General features: G+C 38.2%; 1 protein-coding gene across 1 annotated transcript in view; it reads left to right on the plus strand.

Moving 5' to 3' along the window:
* Positions 1-328: 328 nt before the first annotated feature.
* The window catches only part of GABRR3 (gamma-aminobutyric acid type A receptor subunit rho3), a 41,624-nt gene continuing 17,678 nt past the window's right edge, over positions 329-24,274 (plus strand). Inside the window, exons 1-4 of the mRNA XM_068545590.1 lie at positions 329-453; positions 8,562-8,674; positions 15,000-15,067; positions 19,127-19,350. Of these exons, the coding sequence (XP_068401691.1) occupies positions 329-453; positions 8,562-8,674; positions 15,000-15,067; positions 19,127-19,350 (530 nt within the window). The remainder of the gene's footprint in view (positions 454-8,561; positions 8,675-14,999; positions 15,068-19,126; positions 19,351-24,274) is intronic.

Below are 24,274 nucleotides of genomic sequence, written 5' to 3' on the forward strand. Positions count from 1 at the left end.
TGCCGAGGACTGCAGCTGAGAGTTTCCTGAGTAGGGGATCAAGCATCCCACGAAGAACCTTCCCTGGAAAGAGGGACTGAAGGATGGAAACAAAATGAAAAAATCTGCTTTGTTTTTCTTAAATTGCTGGTGATCCAGTCAGATGTTTGCCTGTGAATGATGTCAATCCATTTAACCTACTAAAACAAAAGACGTAGCATTTAAGGCAATGTCTCTCTTTTTTCCTTGATACCTTTTTACCTCTAATTACTTTTTAAAAGACACATGAAGAAGCAATATTGGTAACAGCATTGGTTGCATCCATCTACATTCCTTTCTTTTGGCAGAGATGATCCCGGCTTCCCAGTTGGTCTTCTTCACCTGCATCTGGATCACACTGATGTCAAATGCTTGTGCTGCTGGTGAAATCAAGAAGCCCCACCAGCGCTCCCTCTCTTCAGTGAAGCCGACCCTGTAAGATATCCATAGTGTAGTCCCAGTTTCTCTCACCACCTGCCTCAGAACTGTATCTTTAATGGTAGCACGTATTTGTGGCAGCGATTGTCTCTAGAGATGGCATTCACCCATCAAAATAAATCACCTCTAATTAGCGTAGAAAGAGCAGAATCTGGGGCTTCTGCTGGCATTTGCTTGCTTAGTTTTGGAGAAAACAGTTAAAGGGCTCATGTATGAATCTTCTTTCAAGGATTGTATTTCTCCAATGACTAATGCATTTATTATAAATAACGACATGAGTTTAATGTTCCTTCAAAATTTTTTGAGTAGAAATTAGTCTAAGCACCAACTTCTAATGTCAAGTACTTGCAGAGTGTATAGTTCTGTATATCGATGAGACAGTACTGAAAGACATTAAAGCCATTTGTTGTTTTTAAAAATTCATTTCCCACTTTGAAAATCATCTTTGAAATATCATCCTGAATGTCAATACATCATCATTATTATCTTATCATCAATAATCAGAGTATGTTTGGACCTGCTAGTGAAGGGGCATAGCTCTCTACTAGAATGACCAGTTCATCCTGATTTTCCTGGGGTTCCATGGTTTCTAGCACTAGAAGTCCCAGGAACCCCCTCAAGTCGCAGACAAACTAGAACGATTAGTCACCCTACTACCCTTTAATAACCAAGAAATGACCTCCTGTTGTAGGGAAAGTCTTTCCTTTTCACCAAGCACAAGATTCCCAAAAAGACCCAGTAGGAGAAATTGAGGAATAAAGGTGAGTAATATCACCCAGCCAACCTTAGCAATCAGTGAGGTAACTTTTGTTTCAGCCAGATTCCCCTCACATCTTGGATATTTATGAAGCACTCACTATAACATCAGGAAAGAACATAAAAATTTAATAAATCCTTCTGAAGCCTCAGGTTTAATGACCAAAAACAAAAGAGGTATGGGGGGAGGGGAGGAGAGGTCACTAGATTCCTAATTCCTGCTCTGCTCTTAAAAATCAAGGACCACCTCCCACACTTCCCTTCCAGGCTTCTGCTCCCACACGCAGATCTGAGATGCTATGAGATCTCGCCCAGTTTAAACACTTTGAGTCTTCTTCAAGGCAATTGGGCAAGCAATATTTGGGAAATGTGGGGCTATACAACCAAACTGTATGTTTTTTCAGATTGCTTATAACATCTAGTATATTTTAGTAGTATATTTTATCGAATTTTGAAACAAATAGAGACTGCTTAAAATATCATCATACGACTCAAACAATGGGAAGTTTGTCCAGTTTGTTTGGTGGATGTGCAGATAAGAAGGGGGATGGTCATAGGAACTCATCAATCTCACCAGCACACTCTCAGTGGAAGAGCTGCTGCAGAAAAACCTACCATGTGTATTTTTTAGGTGTCATTTACGGGACAAGAGGAGAACATCTGTTCTTTGTGGTGGGGTGGGAATTTCTCTCTTATGTTAGGTGTCTCATTTTTAGAATCTATTTAAATGAAGAGGGAACCCCGGGCTTCCTACTCCATGGGGCCAAGCATGTTTGTTTTCACTTCTCTATATCCTAAGTGAGGTACCCCTTTCAGCGATAAGCTACAATATGATTCATTAAAATTTATATCTGCTTCTTTTGTTTTTCAAAGAAAAATCCTCTAGGACACTAGGGATTGCATAAAACATAGACCCTAGTTCAGAAGCAGCCACTTAGGATGAAAGTCAGGCATTTTCCCCAGTGAACAGAATAATTCAGCCAGCCTGTTTCTGAGCTGTCACTCAGCACTCTCGCATGAAGATTTTAAGGCATTTTGACAAAAATACTGAAATTACTGTATAGGATAGTTTCTAGAGTAAAGAGCCCAGGATACTTTAGACCTTAGTATATGAATAAATGCTGTGAGGTTCTTTGCCCTACACACAATCTGATTATCGGTAATTAAATAAGTAATGAATGAATGAATGAACAATCCACTCTGTCATAATGCAAGAGAACTAACAGAATGAACATGGAAGAAAGGCCTGATCTTTCTTTGAAAATTAGGAAGTGTATCTTTATATATTAGCTCACATTTATGTACATTATTTTGAGCCAGTTTTCCTACAATCAGGTCCTTAAATCCTTCGCTATTAACCTTTTTCATTCAGAATATAATCTTACTTTTTGCCCAAAGATTCCCTTTTTTATCCAAGTATTTTAAAAATCTTTCATCCAAACATTCCCTTTATTTCTTAAAGACAAAATGGGGGAGAGGAGGAGTTGGTGAATAAATTAAGTATGGCAGGGGGAAACGTTCCTGTTTTGCCTAGGGGAGAGATTTGGCTCTCTAGGGATGCAAAGAGGATTAGGCATCTAGACTCACTGAATATTTATTCATTCTTTCAACAATTGTACTGAGTGCCCTTTGTATGATAAGTATTGGGTTGAGAGTTAAGAACAACACACTGTCTCTGACTTTAGGAATAATCAGCAGAGTGCCAGTGTCTGCACAAAATGGCTTGCAAGAGCCAACTGTTAAATTTTAAGGCTGTTAAATATAAGCATTATTAAAAATTAAATTATATAAATATACAATTAAATAAATTATTTTTAAAACGAAGGTAATAAATACTTAAAACTCACCACTTCCTAACTACTTTACTACATGTTGCTATTGTCTATTGTTCTCCATTATTTATATCTATTTATGTCTGGTAGAAATACTACACTATACTGTACTATACTATCCTATAAACTGTAGTATACTATAATATACAAAACTATACTATATTATACTATACTACACTATGGGCTACACACATCTCTGTCATATCCGTAGCTGGAAATCAGCTATGGTGGCAGTATTTACATCATGGAAATCAACAAACACTACAAATAGGGCTTTTTTTTCCAGGAGAGCCACTTAAACATTTACCAGCACATCCAGGAACCTAATGTAGAAGCCAAGCGGGTCCTAGAGATTGCCAGTTCAACTGCTACTGCAAATAACAAAGGCAGTGGCAGAGACTGTGGCAACTACAGGCTATATGCTCCTCTGGGGGCAGAGGCTGGTCAGGTCAAGACTTCTTATAAGACAACTTGAGCCTGGTATTGCCAGATTTTCTGATTTTTCAAGAGAAAAATTCAGATTGTCATGTGACGTTTTCCACTTTAATACACCATATGGGCTATCCAAAAAATGTCTGCAAACCAGCTCCTAATCTGGTCCGATTTCTTCATTTCACAGATGAGGAAACTGAGACCTCACTGAGCTCATGATCTGATAGAGACACAAGTTAAGTCATGGAAACTGTCGTGTCTCAAGTGGGGCACTCTCTCTGGCTGGCTCTTCCACAGAAATGCTCGTCCGTGTAGATTTTTCCTTTATAAGAAACGGGCTGTTGACTAAAGTCAAGTGTGTATTCCCAGAGTCATGAGTTCAAGGGCAGTTCAGTTGAAGCCACAAGATTCACTCCATATAATGCACCATGTCCTCTCTAAGAAGTTTCAAAAGCATCAGGGACCTAAAAATAAACATTGGATCCAGAGTTATCAAGGTTTTCTTTGTGATTAAACATTGGATCAACTGATTTTTCTTCCGACTACTTTACTGCATTCCTTGGATTGGCATCAAAGGATATGAATTATCTTCCTAGCTCTCAAAATCAACTTCTAAATGGGTTTTATGAGTATGTTGCTACCCACAAAGTATAAACATTTTTATTTCATCCTATTCTTAGCAGCAATGGGTACTAAAATTTTTTTGTTTTCTGCTCATTTAATAGGTATAAAATGGCATTCATACTTTTAATTGGTATCTCACTGTTAACCTTCTAGATTAAATATTTTTTAATATGTTTCTTAATTATAGCCTCTCTTGGGTAAATAGTCTATTTAGTCAGGCCTAGTCGTTTTCAAGTCCTGATCCTCGTAAACTAATCAACTATATAGGCCCTTGGGAAAGCAGTTTGGTAAAGCAACCAGCTGAGTATGACTCAGTTAAAATGAGTTTTTGTCTTTCCACTTACTAAACACCAATGTATCAGAATGAGTTAGATGTATTTGCTTTTCCTCAAGCAGTTCTGGTACTTTTTAATTCTCTGCCTAGTATATCCTCCTCAAAGACCCCTTTATTCCCCTGAAACCACTCAAAATCCAGCCCTTCCTTCCCCCTGAACCCACACTTTCTTAGTGACAAAATTATAGTAAAGTTTCTGATACTGACAAGAGGGGGGAACATAAAAATATGGTTCCTTTGTTTCATCCAGAAAGAAAAAGGTTCTAACTCAAAAAGAAAAATGATAACTACTACCGAGCCTTACCTATTGTTTCTCAAACAATGTTCATAATCTTTCTTTGTGGGGAAAGAATAAGAATGCTGTAATGCTTAAGAATTCTGTAAAGATTAAGAATGCTGTAATGATGCAAGACTCTTCCATGAGTTGAGATTTCTTTGCTCTATCCCATTGGCACCTAGCCTTCTAGAAGACCCTCTCTTCAGACAGAAGTCATCCAAAAGATTTCTTTCAGTAACTACTAAAAACAAAATCATTTTTTCTAGGAAAGGGAAGAGGGCAGAAGACAAAGGGCCTTAAAATGATACATATATGGAATCAGGCCAGAAAGCTCTGAGCTAAATCTGATTCTCTGTCATAAATGAATCCCCTTATTAAGCATATTTACTTCTCTTGCCTTTGTCTGTTCTATTTCAGTCTTCATTTTATTAACCTTTCTATATATGTCTTTTTTTTTAATAAGGCAGGGGTCTTCAAATAGGGCACTTATACTCCTAGAGTATAATGTTCCCCTTAGGGTACATGCAAGCTATCAGAGGGGCACGTGGGCATGGATAGTTTTAAAATAATTATTTCTGGATCTCTGACTTCCTCTGACCTCTTTCCTAAAATTGATCCTCCTGAAAACTTGCCTGCAATCTCCTCTGTAGCCTTCCTTTAATGATTGCTCTGTCCCATTTGGCAAAATAAAGGCATACCTCTCCCTCTTCTTGAATCTTAACTATGGGTATTACACCAGTGTCTAAAATCCTCCCAGGTACAAAGAAACCTTTACAGATATTGTTGTTGAGGTAATGGATGACTTTAGTTTAAATAACACATCCTTTTCCAAACTGCATGATTTTCTTTTTTCTTTCTTTTTTTTTTTTTTGCATTCATCAGTATTGAAGTAAGAACCTAATTAATTTGTCAGGTTACAAATCAATAGAAATAATTGATGATAGACCACAATGTGAATTTTGGAAAATAAGAAGGAATTTAAATAATTAAGTTACATTCCTGAAACAAAATTTCTTCCAATTCCATGTACTTACATATATATGAACAAAGTTTTTCAATGTTTTCATCTATAGAAGTGAAAAGTAGGATCAGGGAAACGTAAATCGAAACTACAATGAGATATCACCTCATACCTATTAGAAGGGCTTTATCAAAAAGACAAGAAATAACAAGTGCAATAAGTAATACCCATATACAGATACACAAAATAGGGAAAATGTACCATCACTTTATTAAGAAATACTTTTCCTATAAAACTTAATTCATGATTTTAATAAGTATTTATCAACATTTATATGCCTTATGTTTTACTCCATTTGTAATAGTCACAGAGGCTAAAAAAGTTTATTTCAATATGTATACATATATTCTTGCAAAGAAGTATGATGGGGTGATAAAATTCAATGAAGGAAATATTGGATTGGCCAAAAAGTTCATTCGGGTTTTTCCGTACCATCTTACGGAAAAATCCGAATGAACTTTCAAATAAAATGGAAATAAAATAAAATACAAGTTCCAAGAAAACAAGGAGTGAGATAAAACTTCTGGTTTTTAAAGAGGAGTTTATTCATGTATTTTAAAATGCATAAAGTGGGTATTTTAGGTTCATTGGATACATTAAAAGCAGGAATATGTTTTATTTTAAATTATTATCAATATTTAAGTAATTTTAACTTTTATGATGAAAAAATTGTAGGTGTCTACTTAAATATGTGTGAGGTTTTCAAAATTCTTTCAGAGGGTATCTAAGCCACATAAACCTCTTTGAGAAGTAGATGCATAAATAAAGTCAAAAATAAATAAAGGTGGGACATCTCACTGTACATCAGAAGAGCCCTCAGGTAAAAAAATGTGTGTGTGATTTCAGGTACTGCCAAGAGTGCCTTTCATAGCAGGCTGCATGTTCATTGTTCTGGGGATTCCCGATCTCACGGAGGGGTATGCTTTTGAAAAGAGTATTAGAGATTGCCGTTTTGTTGTGTATATTACTGAAGAAGTTCACAAATTTCCATGAATTTCCACCCAAGCTTACATTCCACTTTTCATAAAATAATAACAACTAGCTAGCTTTTATAAAATGTCTGCTATTTTCCAGACCAGTAGTTCTCCAGAGAAATTGTTATAAATGCAAATTCTCCTACCCTGAAACTGTGGAATCAGAAACTCTGGGCATGGGGCCCAGCAAACCTGGTGATTCAGATGCACTCCAAAGATAGTATTTACAAAACTTCTGGTAGGGGGCCTTGAACACAGTAGGCATTTAATAAAAACTAGCTGCTATTACTTTTTCAATAAATGGTTCATTCTAGCTCCTTGAAAGAAGTTTTCTAGTTAAGAGATCCTTGGAAGAAATAGTTCTATATGTTCAATTATTCATAGGATAAAATGACTTATGTTTAAAATCAAACTCATTTGTCTTCTACTCAAAACAGATTTGTTCCTCCAACTTCGCCATTTCTATCAATGGCAAAAATACATACATATATCTCTGAGGGTTTCAGCCAGAAACTTCTCTATTTAAAGACCATACTAGGTGATCTGAGGTGCCCATAAGCCTGGACATATTTCTTAAACCAGCCGCTTCAGGATGTGAAATTCCCACCGTCAAAGTCACTTTATTGAGTTAGGAAACTGCGTTCACAAGTCTTATGTTAAAAATGTACGTGTGTTTCCTGAAGAAGACATGTATCAATGCGTTAGGAAACTGCGTTCACAAGTCTTATGTTAAAAATGTACGTGTGTTTCCTGAAGAAGACATGTATCAATGCAAAAGCCAGTCAGGAATTCAGAGTAACTAGAATTCACCTAGAAGACCCCTCAGTGTCTTGTGTTACTGCTGCTGTGTTATTGCTGTGATGACGGTGATGGAGACAGGAACGTTCTTCTGGAAGAGGCAGTGAACTAGGTCTTGGGCACCGGGGATGAGGAGACAGCAGCATGTCACATACAGAGGAGCTGTGTGCACTTCCACAGATATTCTGCCGCCACACTTAGAACACGTCTGGGAGGTATGTGTCACAGCACAGGAAATGAGTCAGGGAGGCCCAGCAACTTGCCAGAGTTCAAAGACCCAGGGAGGAACAGGCTTCACTCCCAGATCAGGACTCCACACACACAGGAGAGGCCACACTCTTTGCCTTTGCCCTAGAAAACTGCAGGTGAAAATAGGCTGCACCTGCTTCACAGCTGGCCCTGACCTTAGGTCAATCAGCTGTCAGATCATCCATCTTTCCCTGGGATTCCTCTCCATCCATGCCCATCGCCTTCTCTCAGGTTCCAGAATCTGCCATAGGCGTACTTCCTCTAATCTCAACCAGCACCCATAGTCTTTGCACATTCTGTCTTTGTAAAACACTATTTTCATCAGTTTACAATTTTTCATTTTTTTTTTTTTTTTTACTGTCTTAGTGCAAGAGGTAGTTTAACTTCAGTGACTCTAAGAATCACTTAGGTAGTACATTGAATGCAGATGCCTAGGCCCTGTTTCCTCTGGTTCTGGTTTAGTTGATCTGGGTTGGGGTCCGTGGACTGAATCTTGATCACCTCCACCCAGGCGCTAGTGACCAGGTTTTCCTACTATAACCCACATTCTGAGAAACATTGCCTGTCAGGATCACATCCAAACTCAGTTTATCATCTAAGGTGCGCCAAGATTTGCTTACCTGCCCCACCCTTGTATAATAAACAGTAAATGCTGGCAGATCTTTGGCTATATGTAATATGAACTGAGAAAATGAGCTTTTATGTGTATATTTTAGAGCATACCATGATGAGCACAGAAAGCTAACCTAAATCAAAATATCCAGAAGCATATGTATCTCAGAAGCACTTTTCTCCCTTGGAGGTACAGCAAACAAGAAATTAGAATGAGGAAAGATGACAGTACCAAAGTGTGGCCCCTGAAGTATAAGCAACTTCTCCATATAGAGGACCACAGTTTTGCAGTGAGACCTGGATTTGGAGGTGAGTACTATCTTTACAAAACTCTTGTATCATAATCCATTGCACTGTCAAAATTGAGTTGAAAATTTGAAGGAATTAAGACCAAAACACAAGACCACCAATTTAAAAAAACAAAAAACCTTTTACAATGATCTTCTCTTGAATAAGAACAGTTGATAATTTATGCATTTTAAATTAACCAAAAAGACTCATTTTTTAGTATATACATTATCATAAATAGTGTGTTCAACAAATAGTATGTGTTCAAAAATAGTGAATGTATATATCTTGCCCATACAGCAACATACTGTTTTAATTAAAATTTGTTAAGTTGGATTATATGATAATATTCATAAAATCTCGTTGAACATTCTTATAAGCTGGAATGCCTGGCTTTTGTTGAAGAACTAGTCTGACAAATGCCATGGCTTCCTACGAACCACCTCTGCTGAGGATTTTTCTTCTATTTACTCCTAGCAACAAAAAGTGATCGAAATGTTGGCATGCCCTTTAATGCACTGTCTCATTCCACGCTCACAGTGACCCTATGAAGTAGGCGTTATCATGATCCCTAATATTCCAATGTGGAAACTGGGGCTTAGAGAAGTCAAGAAATTTTCTCAAGGCCATGAAAAAAGCAGTAAGTGGTGCAACCAAGATGCAATGGCTGATAAGGAGAACAGAAGCAAACCACATTAGAAGGATACACTTGTAAGAAAGCCTTTCCTCCCGTCAGATTGTTTACTGTGCATGTAGTTGCATCACTGAGGGTACCAAGTTTCCCAGAGATGCGCAGGAGGTGGTAAAATCCACAAGGTAAAGTGAACTCCCCGTCTTACTGCTAAATCCATCCTGACTCTCCTGTCATTGACCTAAGGTCTCCCGCACCCACAATTCCTGAACTGACAATTTTTCATGCTAGAGATATGGAGGTGGGAGAAGTGAGCGTGGTGGTGAGGAGGCAGGATCCCCCAGCAGTAGAACAGGTACCGCTTTTCGATAAATAACCAATGCTTCAAGTACTCAGCGTGGGGTGAGGAGAACTTGATCCTCACCATATTGTGGTTATGACAAAGGGAAGCACAACAGGTGTGTAGGTACCACAGAAAACTCATTTGTTAACAGGTAAAATTTAAAAGTACATCAGGTAGCTGTTATGTTGAGGGTCGTTTGGTTTTTGTTCTTTCATTTCCTGGAATCCATTGGGTTGCAGTTCTAAGGGTATGGTTTTGATTTCATTAGGTTAATGATGCAAACTTTAGCAAGCATCAGAGTCACCTGGGGGCTCCTTAACACCCAGGTTACTGGGCCTCACCCACAGAGGTTTCGATTCAGTAGATTTGAGTGGGGTCACCAATTGTCACGTCTTATAAATTTCTTGGTGATGCTGATGGTACTGGTCTGAGATCACAGTTGATAACTACTGAACGAGATGATCAGCATCAGATTAAATCATGGTGAGTAGAATTTGTTTGTTTTCCAGAGCATTTCTCACACTTAATGACCCTAATTTAAGATTTTTAGAAACCTCAAAATCAATCAGGTTTAAAGATGTGTGCGTTTCTGTTGTTTTTTTTTCTTTTCACTTATAGGTCTATTTTTTAAATCTTCTTTTGTTTTGTTTTGTTTTTTTGGTTTGTTGTTGTTGTCTTACATCACTACTTCTCAGACGTGTCATTAAGGATGACAATTTTCCAAAAGATGCCCGAAATCTAACTACCATTCCCAACAGACCGTTTATTTCCCCCCAATTTTTGCCCAAAGTTTGGATAATATACTCTACAACTCTTACTCAGGTATTCTGAACCTTGGTCTCTATGATTCTGTAAAGAGTTTATAAAATCTTTCCCCTCCCACGGTTTAGTTGGGGAAAATCTTACGAAGTTAAACTTGCCGGGCTATGGGTCCTTTGAGCCATTAGGGGGCTCCAGACGCACAGGAATGGCTTGGAATGGGCCTCTCCCGAGTAGCGGTTAGCAGCTCAAAATGATGTACTCTCTTCAATACCAATTCAAAAAGCTGCCCTAATCCCTGTCGAGTTAGGTTCCTCAATTAAATGAACTCCTATCCTAGAGGAAAGGGTTTTATGGGCTTATTTTAGACCATTGAAAGCCAGAAAGATTAAGAGAAAAATTACCGTCCTTGAATTTGGACCTTGAAACAAGCACGCTACACTTTGTAGCTCAAAGTGGTCCAAGGACCAGCTGCAGAATCACCTGGGAGTTAGTTAGAAATGCAGAAGATCAGGCCCAACCCCAGGCTTTCTGAATCAAAATCTGCATTTTAACAAGATCTCCAGGTGATTTGAATACACTTTACAATTTGACAAGCACTGTCATAGATTACCAAGAGCTGACCCTCTACTTTTATCTTAAAGCATTTATGCCTCCATTCTCCCTCCTATATATCATCCCCATCCCTCAGAAAAACATAAAACTGATCTTAAAATTCCACTTCTCTTGATCTGTTAGGGATACATGTTAAGAATTTTTTTCCTGACCTACTTTGTGGGGTCATTAAAAATGCAATTGAAATGTACTACTTAGTGGCAGGTGGCAAATCATCCCATGATTAAGAAATTTTTCTGACAATCGTGGACTGGGGCTAAATGGTATCCAAATGGCTTGTGTGTTCAGTCAGTTCAGGCAGAAAAATCCATAAATTCAGTCAGAAGTGTCAGTCTGGTAGCCCTGTGAAATATAGTCCTTAACCTTCTCTTGTCTTGGTCAGAACCGCTTTTTATACAGGTGAGCCCTTCTCTGTTCTCTCAAGCCTGCCTTCCTGGGAAAATCAGCCTGCAGGATATAAAAGACAGGCTTAAATTTATCTTCTCTTTCTTTATACTTGTCCATAACACAAACACACACACATACTTCTTTCCTCTTGAGCTAAATGTAACTTCAGCACTTCTCTTGCCTTAATGTTTTCCTAATTAGCCTTAACAGTAAAACCAGCTGCTACTGCAGTGTCTTTTATAAAGCATTAGAAGATTAATTGACTCATTATGTGGAAAAAGGAGGATACATATTTAAGGGAGCTTTTTGTTTAACTTGGGTTATAAATTGCAGCTCATTTTCTTTATTTACACTTTCCCTACCCTTTACATCACCCATAACTAAGGGTTTCTTTTGTTTTAGTTTTATAGATGATGATTTCTTTGTTTCTTTAAAGTGAAAACAATTCAGCATCTAGATACTGGCTACTGAGTCAAAACAAAAGCTAAAGCTGTAAAAGCCGCTTGTGTAGTCTTTGCTTGTCAAACAGGAGGACCAGATTGGGAGCCAGAGGGACCTGGCTATATTCCTGCATTAAACAGCTCTAGGTTGCAGGCAAGTTCTTCAGCCTTGCTGAGCATGAGTTCCCTCATATCAAATGGAGTTAAAATTGATTCTACCCAGCTAACTAAGTGGCTATAATAATAACATTAGATAATATATAAAGTATTTTAAATGCACCTCACAAATAAGATGAATAACTTTCATTTAGCTCTCCTTATTCCAGCACGCATAAAACCAGATTGATGATCTAGCTCTCTCTCTCTCTCTCTCTCTCTCTCTCTCTCTCTATATATATATATATATATATAAAGCAGTATAAATGTCTATGCCACTACCTAGCTAGTGATCCTGGGAAATCAACACCTAATCGTAATAGTTAATAGTCATTTAATTTTTACTATATTCCAAATGCTTTACATAGAGAATTAATAAGAGTATGAAAGTGTTATATTTCTTGTTCTATGTATTACACATCGAATAGATACTGAATAAGTTGGTTAAGACATTTGAATGTTAGGTTAGGCTAAGGACTTAACATGCATTTTTTCATTTTGTTTCACAGCAACCCCATTAGGCACATACCATATATATATTTGCCCTGTTTTACAGATGAGCAAACTGAGGCTTAGAGGAGTTAAGGATTTACAGAAGTTTAATTTTAACTCGGGTTTATGTGGCTACAAATTTCATGGTTTTTTGTTTTGCTTTCGTTTGTTTTTGCTTTCTTGCCACCTTTTCTCTGGGACTCAGCTCCTATTTTACAAAAAGAATGATCTTTGGAGCTTTTATCCAGCTCCAAAATTCTATGATTCTGCATCTTGCCTTTACACGTCTTCACCCTCCACTCTGTCCTCAGAATGTCAGAGCAGAGTATAGAGTCCTAGACCCAGGAGAAAGTACACTTGGGCATCAAATGCAAAGGAGACAAAAATGAGGTCAGACAGCATCTGAAGACAAACACTTTCCTTTGAGATGGAAGAGCTCATCCCCACAAGAACAGAAAAAATGGGAGGGAAGAAAGAAGAAATCTAAGATGTTTCCAGGAACCCATTCCTAAGAGAGAAGCCATATTATTACCCGACTGTCAGTCCAACCTTCAAACAACCCCGAGGGCCCAGCGCTTGTCCAGTGGTGGCATGAATGTCCTTGTATGGTGGCTTTATAAGACTGTTCCTGGATTGCAGAGATAGTCATCAGTAAATAGGTCCTACTTACAAGTCATGAGATCTTGAATCCAAGCTGTGTCCAGGTTTTGTCATAAAATAAGCTCTCTGTGAGAAGCACTGGATCATTTTTTAGTGAAGAGTGGACTGATTGTCTAAATGTTTGAGTGTAATATTGGGAATTGTGGTTTGCAGTCCTAGGAACAGTTTCACATTTTTGCTGAATTGCAGTAAGAGTAACATTTATTCTGTGCTATTTACTGAGTATCAATTAAGTTTACTGTACATTATTTCTAGTCTTTCAGTAAGTCTCCAAGGTGAGTACTACTACTGGATCTTATAGCTGAGGACACTAAGCTTAGAGATGTTACTGACCCTAGAGCACACGTGAGTCATGGAGCTGGATTCAAACTCTGGTCTGGACTCTAATGCCAGAATTTTCTCCAGGACATTCTGCTCCCTGTCCAAGACCTCTCCAATCCCCTCAGTCCCTTGGAGTATTGGAGTTAATGGGAATACTTACTCATCCTGAAAGGCCAGATGGGGGCAGGGATGAGATCTTTCCATGATTTTTTTATTTTGATAGCTCTACCAATTAAAGAAAAAAGACAACCAAACAAAATAAAAGCACCAGAGTTGAAGCTGATAAAGGAATAATACTGAGCTGTTCACAAGTTAATGCTTAATCATAATTATCATTACACAAAATTTTAATAGAATTGTCATTATTAACATTGCAGGAAGTAATTGGTCCAATATGGCAGGAAGTAGTTGGTGGTTTAGATGCAAGTAAGGTACTCCTAAAGCCTGAAACAGAAATATATTCTAGTGACGGGCCCAGTGCCTGGCCAGCTGATACCCTTGTAAGTGAAGAATGGTATTGAGGGTTTAGACTTATGGAATGGAAGAGGGAATCTGGATCGATAAAGTGAAGGTAACGTCAGCCAATGAATGGGGCAGGGGGGTCATAGATGGTGCACAGGGACTGGCGAGGCATATCTTGTTTTATAATGTGCATTTAAAACACAATAATTAGGTGCCTTATTAAATTACACGTACATACATGTCACATGTAGCACATCCAGACAATAAGGAAGGAAGTTTTTCTGGCCTGTCCCTTCTAAATCCCAGAATATTGACTGAAACAGCCACCTGGGATCCATCTAGGCAAGATTTCTGTTTTTTCAACAATAGTTGAAAGCATTTTTTAACTCGGGACTACAAAGTTTGAGAATTGGTCACCATGGAAAGAAAACATGTGAAGACTATATGTATAAATATACAAACTATTTGAACATATATATATGCATCAAATTTCATACACAATGCTAAATAACGAAGTTATCAACATCAGCATCCCCTCACACAGGAACAGATGAAACCCTTTGTAAGGTGTAACAAGGAAATGTCTTGGTCTCAGTCTGTTCTCTGGGTGCACGAGCCTGATTCTGTGAGACCCAACTGCACACCAATCTCAGCACTTGTCTGTCTGAATTTGCTCCAGTTCTGCCTTTCAGAATACTCTCAGCCACACATTTCAAAGGATGCTTGCTTTATCCCAGATGCAGGCTGTGGTTACCGATGATCTGGGAAGCGACACTTCTGAATGTGCAGCATCCCTGTGTAGCCTGTACTAGCAGCGTGTTCCTCTAGCCTGCCGTGCACTGCCCAGGTGAAAAAGGCTGAATTTTTGGCAAGGGAGGAAAGGCTCCCATATTTACCGAAGTCATGAACTCCATGACTACATCCACTCCCTGAATGTGTAATAATATATCAAGAGACAATGGGGAGATTTATTGTCAAAACTCGAAAAATAACTCATTTGCGACATTGATCTCTCTCCACTTTAAATGTTTCCAAAGTCATCCTGATTCCTCGTTACATTACCCATTCTTCTTTCTGAAGGCTCTCCAGTGCCAGTGGGTATAGATGTCCAGGTTGAAAGCATTGACAGCATTTCAGAGGTTAACATGGTAAGTTTCTCCATGAGATACTTTTTCTGAAAGGATAGAGTCTCAATAGTGTCGTCACTGGTGTTTTAATAAATCATCTTAATTATATATGTTACTTATTTTTCCTCCTTTGCTTAACAATGCTGAAGTTGCTTTACTCTCTTCTATCCACTTCTTTCTACCTCTGATTAAAATTCTCATTCCTTTCCTCCTCTTCTCTTTCCCTTCTAATGGCTTTACAGTGGTGGAGCACTGAAGCACATGATATATTTAGCTATGTGACACGAACCAGAAACAATTGCACAAGAAGAAAGGGTGATCATAATATATGTGAAATATGAAGTCACAACCATGAGTCCTTACCCACAAAATGATAAACACCTGAATCTGGGTTGATAGAATGCTTCCAGATTTTTCAGTTAATACTAACTTTGCTTATCTGTAGACAAACAATAGCAGGGAACAAAGGATTTTTTAAACTCATAGGACTAAAAATTTAAATTAAGAAACGTTTGTCCATTCCCTTATAGTTTCTAGAAATCCAGAAGAGACTGCCCTTATTTTATCTTTGCACTGAAATATTTGCCATTTTTATGGAGTAGTACTTGCAAACCACCATCCCTTAAAACTTTAAACTGATTGATTATTATCATCTTCAGCCTTCCTTTTAGCCTCTTTCTGTTTCCTTTGCCATTTTATATGCTATGCTCTTTTGTTTCCTCTTCCCCATTCCCCCAACCCGGTTTTACCATTTTAGTTATTTTTATGTTTTAATATCCCCTACCATAATTTTTCCATTTCATTTTCTCTACTCCCACTTTAGAACTACCAAGTCTACATAATTACCAGAGTTGTGTTTCATTTAAGTAATTTTAAGTTTTTTTCAGGTACTTCAAGAATAATATTTACTTGCACAAACATATACATTATTGATGTAATTCCTTTTTACCTACTACTATTCTGTTAATTTGTTAATGTCTCAGAGCTTTGTGTAGCCCACTTTAGTATATTTTTCTATGCCAAATAAAAAGTGCGTTATAGTTTCAAATTTTCAATGTCCATTTCCTTGTTCTTACCTACGTGATGTATATTCTTATATTTGAATCACTCTTTCCATCTAATTTTGTTCTCTTCAGTTGTGTTGTCTTTTCCATCATCTCCTGTAGTTGTCTTTCTTTTGTTTCCTATCAACATTACACTATGTGCAACTATTAATGACAAGGGCCCTAACAGGTACTCACAGGTAGGATGCAGCTTTGAACATGTTTTTGGTTTTGGTTGTGGTTTCAATTTTGGATTTGTTCCTACCTGCCCCCAAGTTTTAGACACTTTGTGAATGCCATTAGATAGGGCCTGTGTCCTCCAGTTTGCCCTGGAACCCATGCCTGGCTTTCCTCTTAGGTTCATCCTGCTTCGTTCATTGGTGTTTCCTGCCAGGTCCTGGTCCAGGGAGTCATCTGAAGTTGCAACTCTTAGCCAAATGCTTATTGTCTTTCATTTTCTACTTTGAATATGGAAGCTTGGTTTTTGCAGGGGGCTGGAGGGTGATAAGAATAAAACCAGGGAATACCCCCTCCATGAATAGAGAAGATATGAATTACTTTCAAACTCCGTTTTCCATCTGGAAAGATTTAGTTTGTTGTTTATCTAATCTGGTCATTTCATGTACATTGTTATGTATGTTAATCCTTGCATTTTATTCCCTTTTCTGGAATCTTTTACATGTGTGTTCTTGTGAAATTTTCAAAAGTTGCTTGGGATATTTTTTAGAATAAAAGTATTTTTGATATATGAACTGTGGCTTATATATAGTGTTTTTCATAGAATTAAGTATTGAAATTTAGATTCTACATATTATTTTTAATATGCAATTACCACAAAGATAATTTTTTTTAAGAAAAAAGAGGATGAAAGAGAGAGAATAAAGTAGGGATCTCTTAAGGAAGCAGGACCTAGAAAATATAAATTACTTAAAATTGAAAGAGCAAATAATCTTTTCATATGTAAACTTAATATTTGTATTTATAGTGATTCCTTCAACTAGTCATTGCCATCCAAATGCTAACTAAATGAAAATTATAGGACACATAAAAATTCCAGAAAAGTCTAAACAAGATCTTCTATGGCCCAACATCTGGTTTCAGTCTTCAGTTAATGTCCTTCTAGTCCTTGTCATTATCTAATTTAATATTTATTTCAGTTCAATATCAAACCTTAAATGAAACTTCCTTCATTTTAAGCACCCTACTCCCAGAGGGAATAGCACCAATAGTGCCCACTATTCAAAAATGCCTTGATTAGAAAGCGTTGGCTTTTCCCTTACCAAAAGTGGCTTTTAGTGACATTCCCTTGAGCCTGTTGTGCTCCAGAAGCAGGCTCTCATTTCGCCTCTCCTGGCATAATCTCTAAGTGACACCTGAATGACCCAGTCTGCATCTAAAAATCTCGTTGTGTCTACCCCACAGCCCCCAAAACTGGACCTCATCCTTTTCTCCTGAATAAGTTCAGCCTTAGTATTCAGTATCAGCAAAAACTGGTCTGCATTCTCCATGCCTAATTTGAAAAAATTATCAGTGACCTCCAGTGTTGGCTTCTTTTGCTTCTCATTTATCATTTTCCCATGCTCCCTTGTCCCACCCTGAATTCACTTTCGATCCCTTTTAGTTTGGTCATGCTCTCCTCAAAACAGGCTCTTCAGCCCGCTTCTCATGATAGTGCCAACTAGTGGTGATGCTGATGTACCACTGACATGTATATACCAGTGTCTGCCATTTGACTTCATAGGCCCAGTATTTGCCCAGTGCCCTTCTGATCAGACTGAGCATCTAAAACCAAATATATGCTCATTAAAGCAATCCATGCAGTAACCCACAGGATTCCCTGTGGAGTAGTGTTACAGTAATGAATGAACCATTCTATTTATTCACCCTCACCGTAATCCAAAATTACACAGGGCTGATGCTCCCAGATTAACGCAGAGCGATAATACAATGTGCCTCTATTCTGATCCTAAGAAAAACAAATGAGCTCATCATTACTTGATGACTTATTTGTGGTTTACTGAGATTTGTTCTTTGCTTGTGTAATAAATGTCAAAGTTCTATTATACGTGTTATTTCAAGAAAAATAGGGGTGTTGTTGGGAAATAAATGATAGTATGAAGTAAGCATTTGGGAAAGGTAAAACATGTTGTCATTGCCCACACCCAATGACTTGGATGAAGATAGGAGAATTTCTGTTCAAACAAAATATTTAATGTAGTATCTGAGAGCCAAATAAAACTCAAATTATTGACTAAACTTTTTTTTTTTTTTTTCTGCTAACATAATGTTAATATAGCTTTTTCCCCTCATCCTTACCTCCTTACAACTGGAATGCACATGAACAATTCAAATACCTGAGCCATACTGGATCAGAATCTCTGGGAACTAGCTTCTGGGGAATGTGCCATTTTAACGAATTCACAGGTGATTCTTTTGCACACTAAAATTCCAGCACCACCATTTCCTGGCATTCTTTCTGTCTCTCAAGAAGAGGGAGATCATTGTCGCTTTTTCAGAACCTCTGAAAACATGCTTTCCACTAACAGCTCCAATAAAGGCTGTGTCCAGGTTTTTGTGGGACTGTAGATTTTTCAACTTGGGGAGGGCTTCTTGAACAAAAACAATATAAATGTGTGGATACAAAATCAATCACAAAAGTGAATATTTATTTATAATGAGAAAAAAAGCAAAATAAAATACCAGACCATGGAGTTTCAGGTTCCTTTCTTCTGAGATCTCTTTAGGTGATTTACCAGAGTGCTTAGGTAGAAATGCTTCCCAGTTATAACCTGTTTCCCTCCACCAACTTGAATACTTGATGGTTTTCAGAAACTCTCAACATTCACCAGAGTCCAGGTGAGGGAGGGGCTCTGTGACTGAAGCTCAGTAGCTTCATTCTAAATCTACCTGAAAACATAAGCTATTCACGGACAGGTCACTAACACCCATGGAAACCAGTCAAGACTAATAGTATTGATTGGTCATCCTGAACCATATTCCTACTGGCCTTGATTTGTCTCTTTTTCTCTCTGCCTAGGACTTTACAATGACTTTTTATCTCAGGCATTACTGGAAAGATGAAAGACTTGCCTTTCCCAGCAAAACCAACAAAAGCATGACCTTTGATCACAGATTAATCGAAAAGATTTGGGTGCCTTATATCTTTTTTGTCCATTCTAAAAGATCCTTCATCCATGAGACAACTGTGGAGAACATCATGCTGCGTGTACACCCCGATGGAAATGTCCTCTTCAGTGTCAGGTAAGGAGGGCTGTCTACTGCCTTTGGCTTCCTTATACCGCACCATCTACACCAAAGCTGATGGGTCTCACTTCAGGCTAAACTCCCAATATTGCTGTATTTAGTAATGCTGGAGCTTGGGACACAAGCAGAAGATGTGATTTTTCCTGGTTCTAACTTCCAGATTTTAAAGAATGGTTTCCTAGTCTAACTGTACCCACTCTGGGCATGTATTGGAGAATGATAGGAAATAAGGTTGGACAGAGTGGAGCTGAATTATGGAAATCCTTAAGAATCTGGTCCACAATTTTATAAGTATACAAAACTACTTTTCCTCCTCACCAACTCCACCCAACCCTGCACCCCAGCAAGCAGTCTTGGAATCTTGGATTAACTAAATAATTTGTTAACTATCTCCTTCATTTTTCACAGGAATATATAGTCATCGTCCAAGTTACCCCTAGTTTCTTCATTTAAAAAATTTTGAAAATGAAAAACAATTTTTAATTTAAAACATTTGTTCTGACACTATGCTATAATATCCCTCCATCTTTAATATACCATATGTTTTTAAGCCTGAGTCCTGTGCTTACTGAGTGGCTTACCATAGGTAATCCTAAAAATGTTTGGTAAATCCAAGCAATTCATTTTTTTTTATGTCTTAGAAATCCCAGAAAGATTCAGTAGTAAACTGAAAAAAAAAAAAAGAATTAGCTTCCCAAAAGTTATCCATGTCCTAATCCCTGGAACCTGTGAAGGTTATTTTATATGGCAAAAAAAAGGATCTATGCAGATGTGATTAAATAAAGGGTCTTGAGATAGGGGAATTATTCTGGATTATCTGGATGGGTCCTAAATGCAATCATCCGTATCCCTGTAAGAGAAAGGCAGAGGAAGGATTTGACACACATGGAAGAGTAGAAAGCAGTGTGACCATGAAGACAGAGATTGGAGTGATGCAACCACCAGCCCCAGAATGCTGGCAACTACCAGGAGCTGTGAGAAGCAAGGAATGAATTTCCCCCCTAGGGCCTCTGGAGGGAGCAGGGCCTTCCTAACACCTTGATTTCAGTCCAGTGATACTAATTTCAGACTTCTGGCCTCCAGAACTGTGAGAGAATAAACTTCTGTGGTTTTAAGCCACCAAGTTTATGGTAATTTGTTACAATGGAAATTGGAAACCAATACAGATTCTTTCTGTTCATTAAAAACACCTTGCTCAACAGAATCCAACAGCACATTAAAAGGATCATACACCATGATCAAGTGGGGTTTATCCCAGGAATGCAAGGATTCTTCAACATACGCAAATCAATCAATGTGATACACCATATTAACAAATTGAAGGAGAAAAACCATATGATCATCTCAATCGATGCAGAGAAAGCTTTCGACAAAATTCAACACCCATTTATGATAAAAGCCCTGCAGAAAGTAGGCATAGAGGGAACTTTCCTCAACATAATAAAGGCCATATATGACAAACCCACAGCCAACATTGTCCTCAATGGTGAAAAACTGAAAGCATTTCCACTAAGATCAGGAAGAAGACAAGGTTGCCCACTCTCACCACTATTATTCAACATAGTTTTGGAAGTGTTAGCCACAGCAATCAGAGAAGACAAAGAAATAAAAGGAATCCAAATCGGAAAAGAAGAAGTAAAGCTGTCACTATTTGCAGATGACATGATACTATACATAGAGAATCCTAAAGATGCTACCAGAAAACTCCTAGAGCTAATCAATGAATTTGGTAAAGTAGCAGGATACAAAATAAATGCACAGAAATCTCTTGCATTTCTATACACTAATGACGAAAAATCTGAAAGTGAAATTAAGAAAACACTCCCATTTACCATTGCAACAAAAAGAATAAAATATCTAGGAATAAACCTACCTAAGGAGACAAAAGACCTGTATGCAGAAAATTATAAGACACTGATGAAAGAAATTAAAGATGATACAAATAGATGGAGAGATATACCATGTTCCTGGATTGGAAGAATCAACATTGTGAAAATGACTCTACTACCCAAAGCAATCTACAGATTCAATGCAATCCCTATCAAACTACCACTGGCATTTTTCACAGAACTAGAACAAAAAATTTCACAATTTGTATGGAAACACAAAAGACCCCGAATAGCCAAAGCAATCTTGAGAACGAAAAATGGAGCTGGGGGAATCAGGCTCCCTGACTTCAGACTATATTACAAAGCTTCAGTAATCAAGACAGTTTGGTACTGGCACAAAAACAGAAATATAGATCAATGGAACAGGATAGAAAGCCCAGAGATAAACCCACACACATATGGTCACCTTATCTTTGATAAAAGAGGCAAGAATATACAGTGGAGAAAAGACAGCCTCTTCAATAAGTGGTGCTGGGAAAATTGGACAGATACATGTAAAAGTATGAAATTAGAACACTCCCTGACACCATGCACAAAAATAAACTCAAAATGGATTAAAGACCTAAGTGTAAGGGCAGACACTATCAAACTCTTAGAGGAAAACATAGGCAGAACACTCTATGACATACATCACAGCAAGATTCTTTTTGACCCAGCTCCCAGAGAAATGGAAATAAGAACACAAATAAACAAATGGGACCTAATGAAACTTAAAAGCTTTTGCACAGCAAAGGAAACCATAAACAAGACCAAAAGACAACCATCAGAATGGGAGAAAGTATTTGCAAATGAAGCAACTGACAAAGGATTAATCTCCAAGATTTACAAGCAGCTCATGCAGCTCAATAATAAAAAAACGAACAACCCAATCCAAAAATGGGCAGAAGACCTAAATAGACATTTCTCCAAAGAAGATATACAGATGGCCTACAGACACATGAAAGAATGCTCAACATCATTAATCATTAGAGAAATGCAAATCAAAACTACAATGAGATATCATCTCACACCGGTCAGAATGGCCATCATCAAAAAATCTAGAAACAATAAATGCTGGAGAGGGTGTGGAGGAAAGGGAACACTCTTGCACTGTTGGTGGGAATGTAAATTGATACAGCCACTATGGAGAACAGTATGGAGGTTCCTGAAAAAACTACAAATAGAATTACCATACGACCCAGCAATCCCAATACTGGGCATATACCCTGAGAAAACCATAGGTCAAAAAGAGTCATGTACCAAAATGTTCATTGCAGCTCTATTTACAATAGCCAGGACATGGAAGCAACCTAAATGTCCATCGACAGATGAATGGATAAAGAAGATGTGGCACATATATACAATGGAATATTACTCAGCCATAAAAAGAAATGAAATGGAGGTATTTGTAATGAGGTGGATGGAGTTAGAGTCTGTCATACAGAGTGAAGTAAGTCAGAAAGAGAAAAACAAATACAGTATGCTAACACATATATACGGAATCTAAGGAAAAAAAAAAAAAAAAAAGGCCATGAAGAACCTAGTGGCAAGACGGGAATAAAGACACAGACCTACTAGAGAATGGACTTGAGGATATGGGGAGGGGGTGGGGTGAGATGTGACAGGGTAAGAGAGTGTCATGGACATATATACACTACCAAATGTAAAATAGATAACTAGTGGGAAGCAGCCGCATAGCACAGGGAGATCAGCTCGGTGCTTTGTGACCACCTAGAGGGGTGGGATGGGGAGGGTGGGAGGGAGGGAGATGCAAGAGGGAAGAGAAATGGGAACATATTGTATATGTATAACTGATTCACTTTGTTATAAAGCAGAAGCTAACACACCATTGTAAGGCAATTATACTTCAATAAAGATGTTTAAAAAAAAAAAAAAAAACACCTTGCTCACTTTAGTACAAAGGTGCTATTACCAGACGTTTCATATGCTTTTTTTTTAAAAAAAAGAAATTAAAGGAAAATACTACTTTCCATAGGACTTTTAAATCAGAAGTAACATAGGCCTCTAATAAGTGCTGGAATCAAGCGTTACCAGGAATCAGAAGCCGAATGGCAGCATCTGGCCAAGGAATCAACTGATTTAAATTAATTATTTTGATGAGGCGATATCCACTGGAGAATTAACTCAGTGGATTATCCTTACCCTGCACATTCCAAAGAAAGATTTAGCTCTTGCCTGGCTCCTGGGAAATAACCTACAAGCCCTTGGAATATCCTGCCTGATAAGTATGTCTTTGTTTACCCGGAGGCCTTGAGCCACACTGTATCAACTCGATCTCTGGAGGAGCTAAAGACTAAGGTCAGCCATGACTATGTGACCAACCCTCAGTTAATATATACTTTGGACTCCAAAGCTTACGTAGCTTCTCTGGTTGGCAATTGTCCGTGCATGTTGTCACACATCATTGCTAGGAGAAATAAGCACTGTCCATTTACCTCCACTAGAATAGGACAGCTGGAAACTTGCTCCTGGTCTCTCCTGGAACGTGCCCTATGCATCTTATTTCATTGCTGATTTTAACTGGTATCCTTTCATTGCAATGAACCATTAACTGTTAGTATGACAGCTTTGATGAGTTCTGTGAATCCTTCTAGTGAAACATTGAACCTGAGGTTGGTCTTGGAGATCCCCCAACACAGAAGGACTCAAAACTGTTGTCTGCACAGCTGTTTCAGCTGACAGCAGAGCCAGTCAAAGCCCAGCCAGTCACCTGGTTTCAGGCTTGGTTCTGACACCGTCTACTGACAAAGATTCTCTCTTTGACCAAGTTCTACTCAGTCTCCTCTGAACTCTCTTCTCACCTAGGCCCTGGTCCCCCATTCTCAATATCTGATCACCCTCCATATCTGATGAGGTTCCTCATCCACCCCCTAACCCCCAGCTGACATCTGATCACCCTGGCCCCCCTTCAGCAAGAATCCTGTTAGGTCCATTTAGCCAGAATCCCCCAAGCCCTGATGTTTCCTCTTGGTAATTGTTCATCCACTGACCTCTGCACCTCCACCCCACTCCCTCTTCCTTCACTATAAATT

This window comes from Eschrichtius robustus, chromosome 6 (genome assembly GCF_028021215.1).
Source record: "Eschrichtius robustus isolate mEscRob2 chromosome 6, mEscRob2.pri, whole genome shotgun sequence".
NCBI lineage: Eukaryota > Metazoa > Chordata > Mammalia > Artiodactyla > Eschrichtiidae > Eschrichtius > Eschrichtius robustus.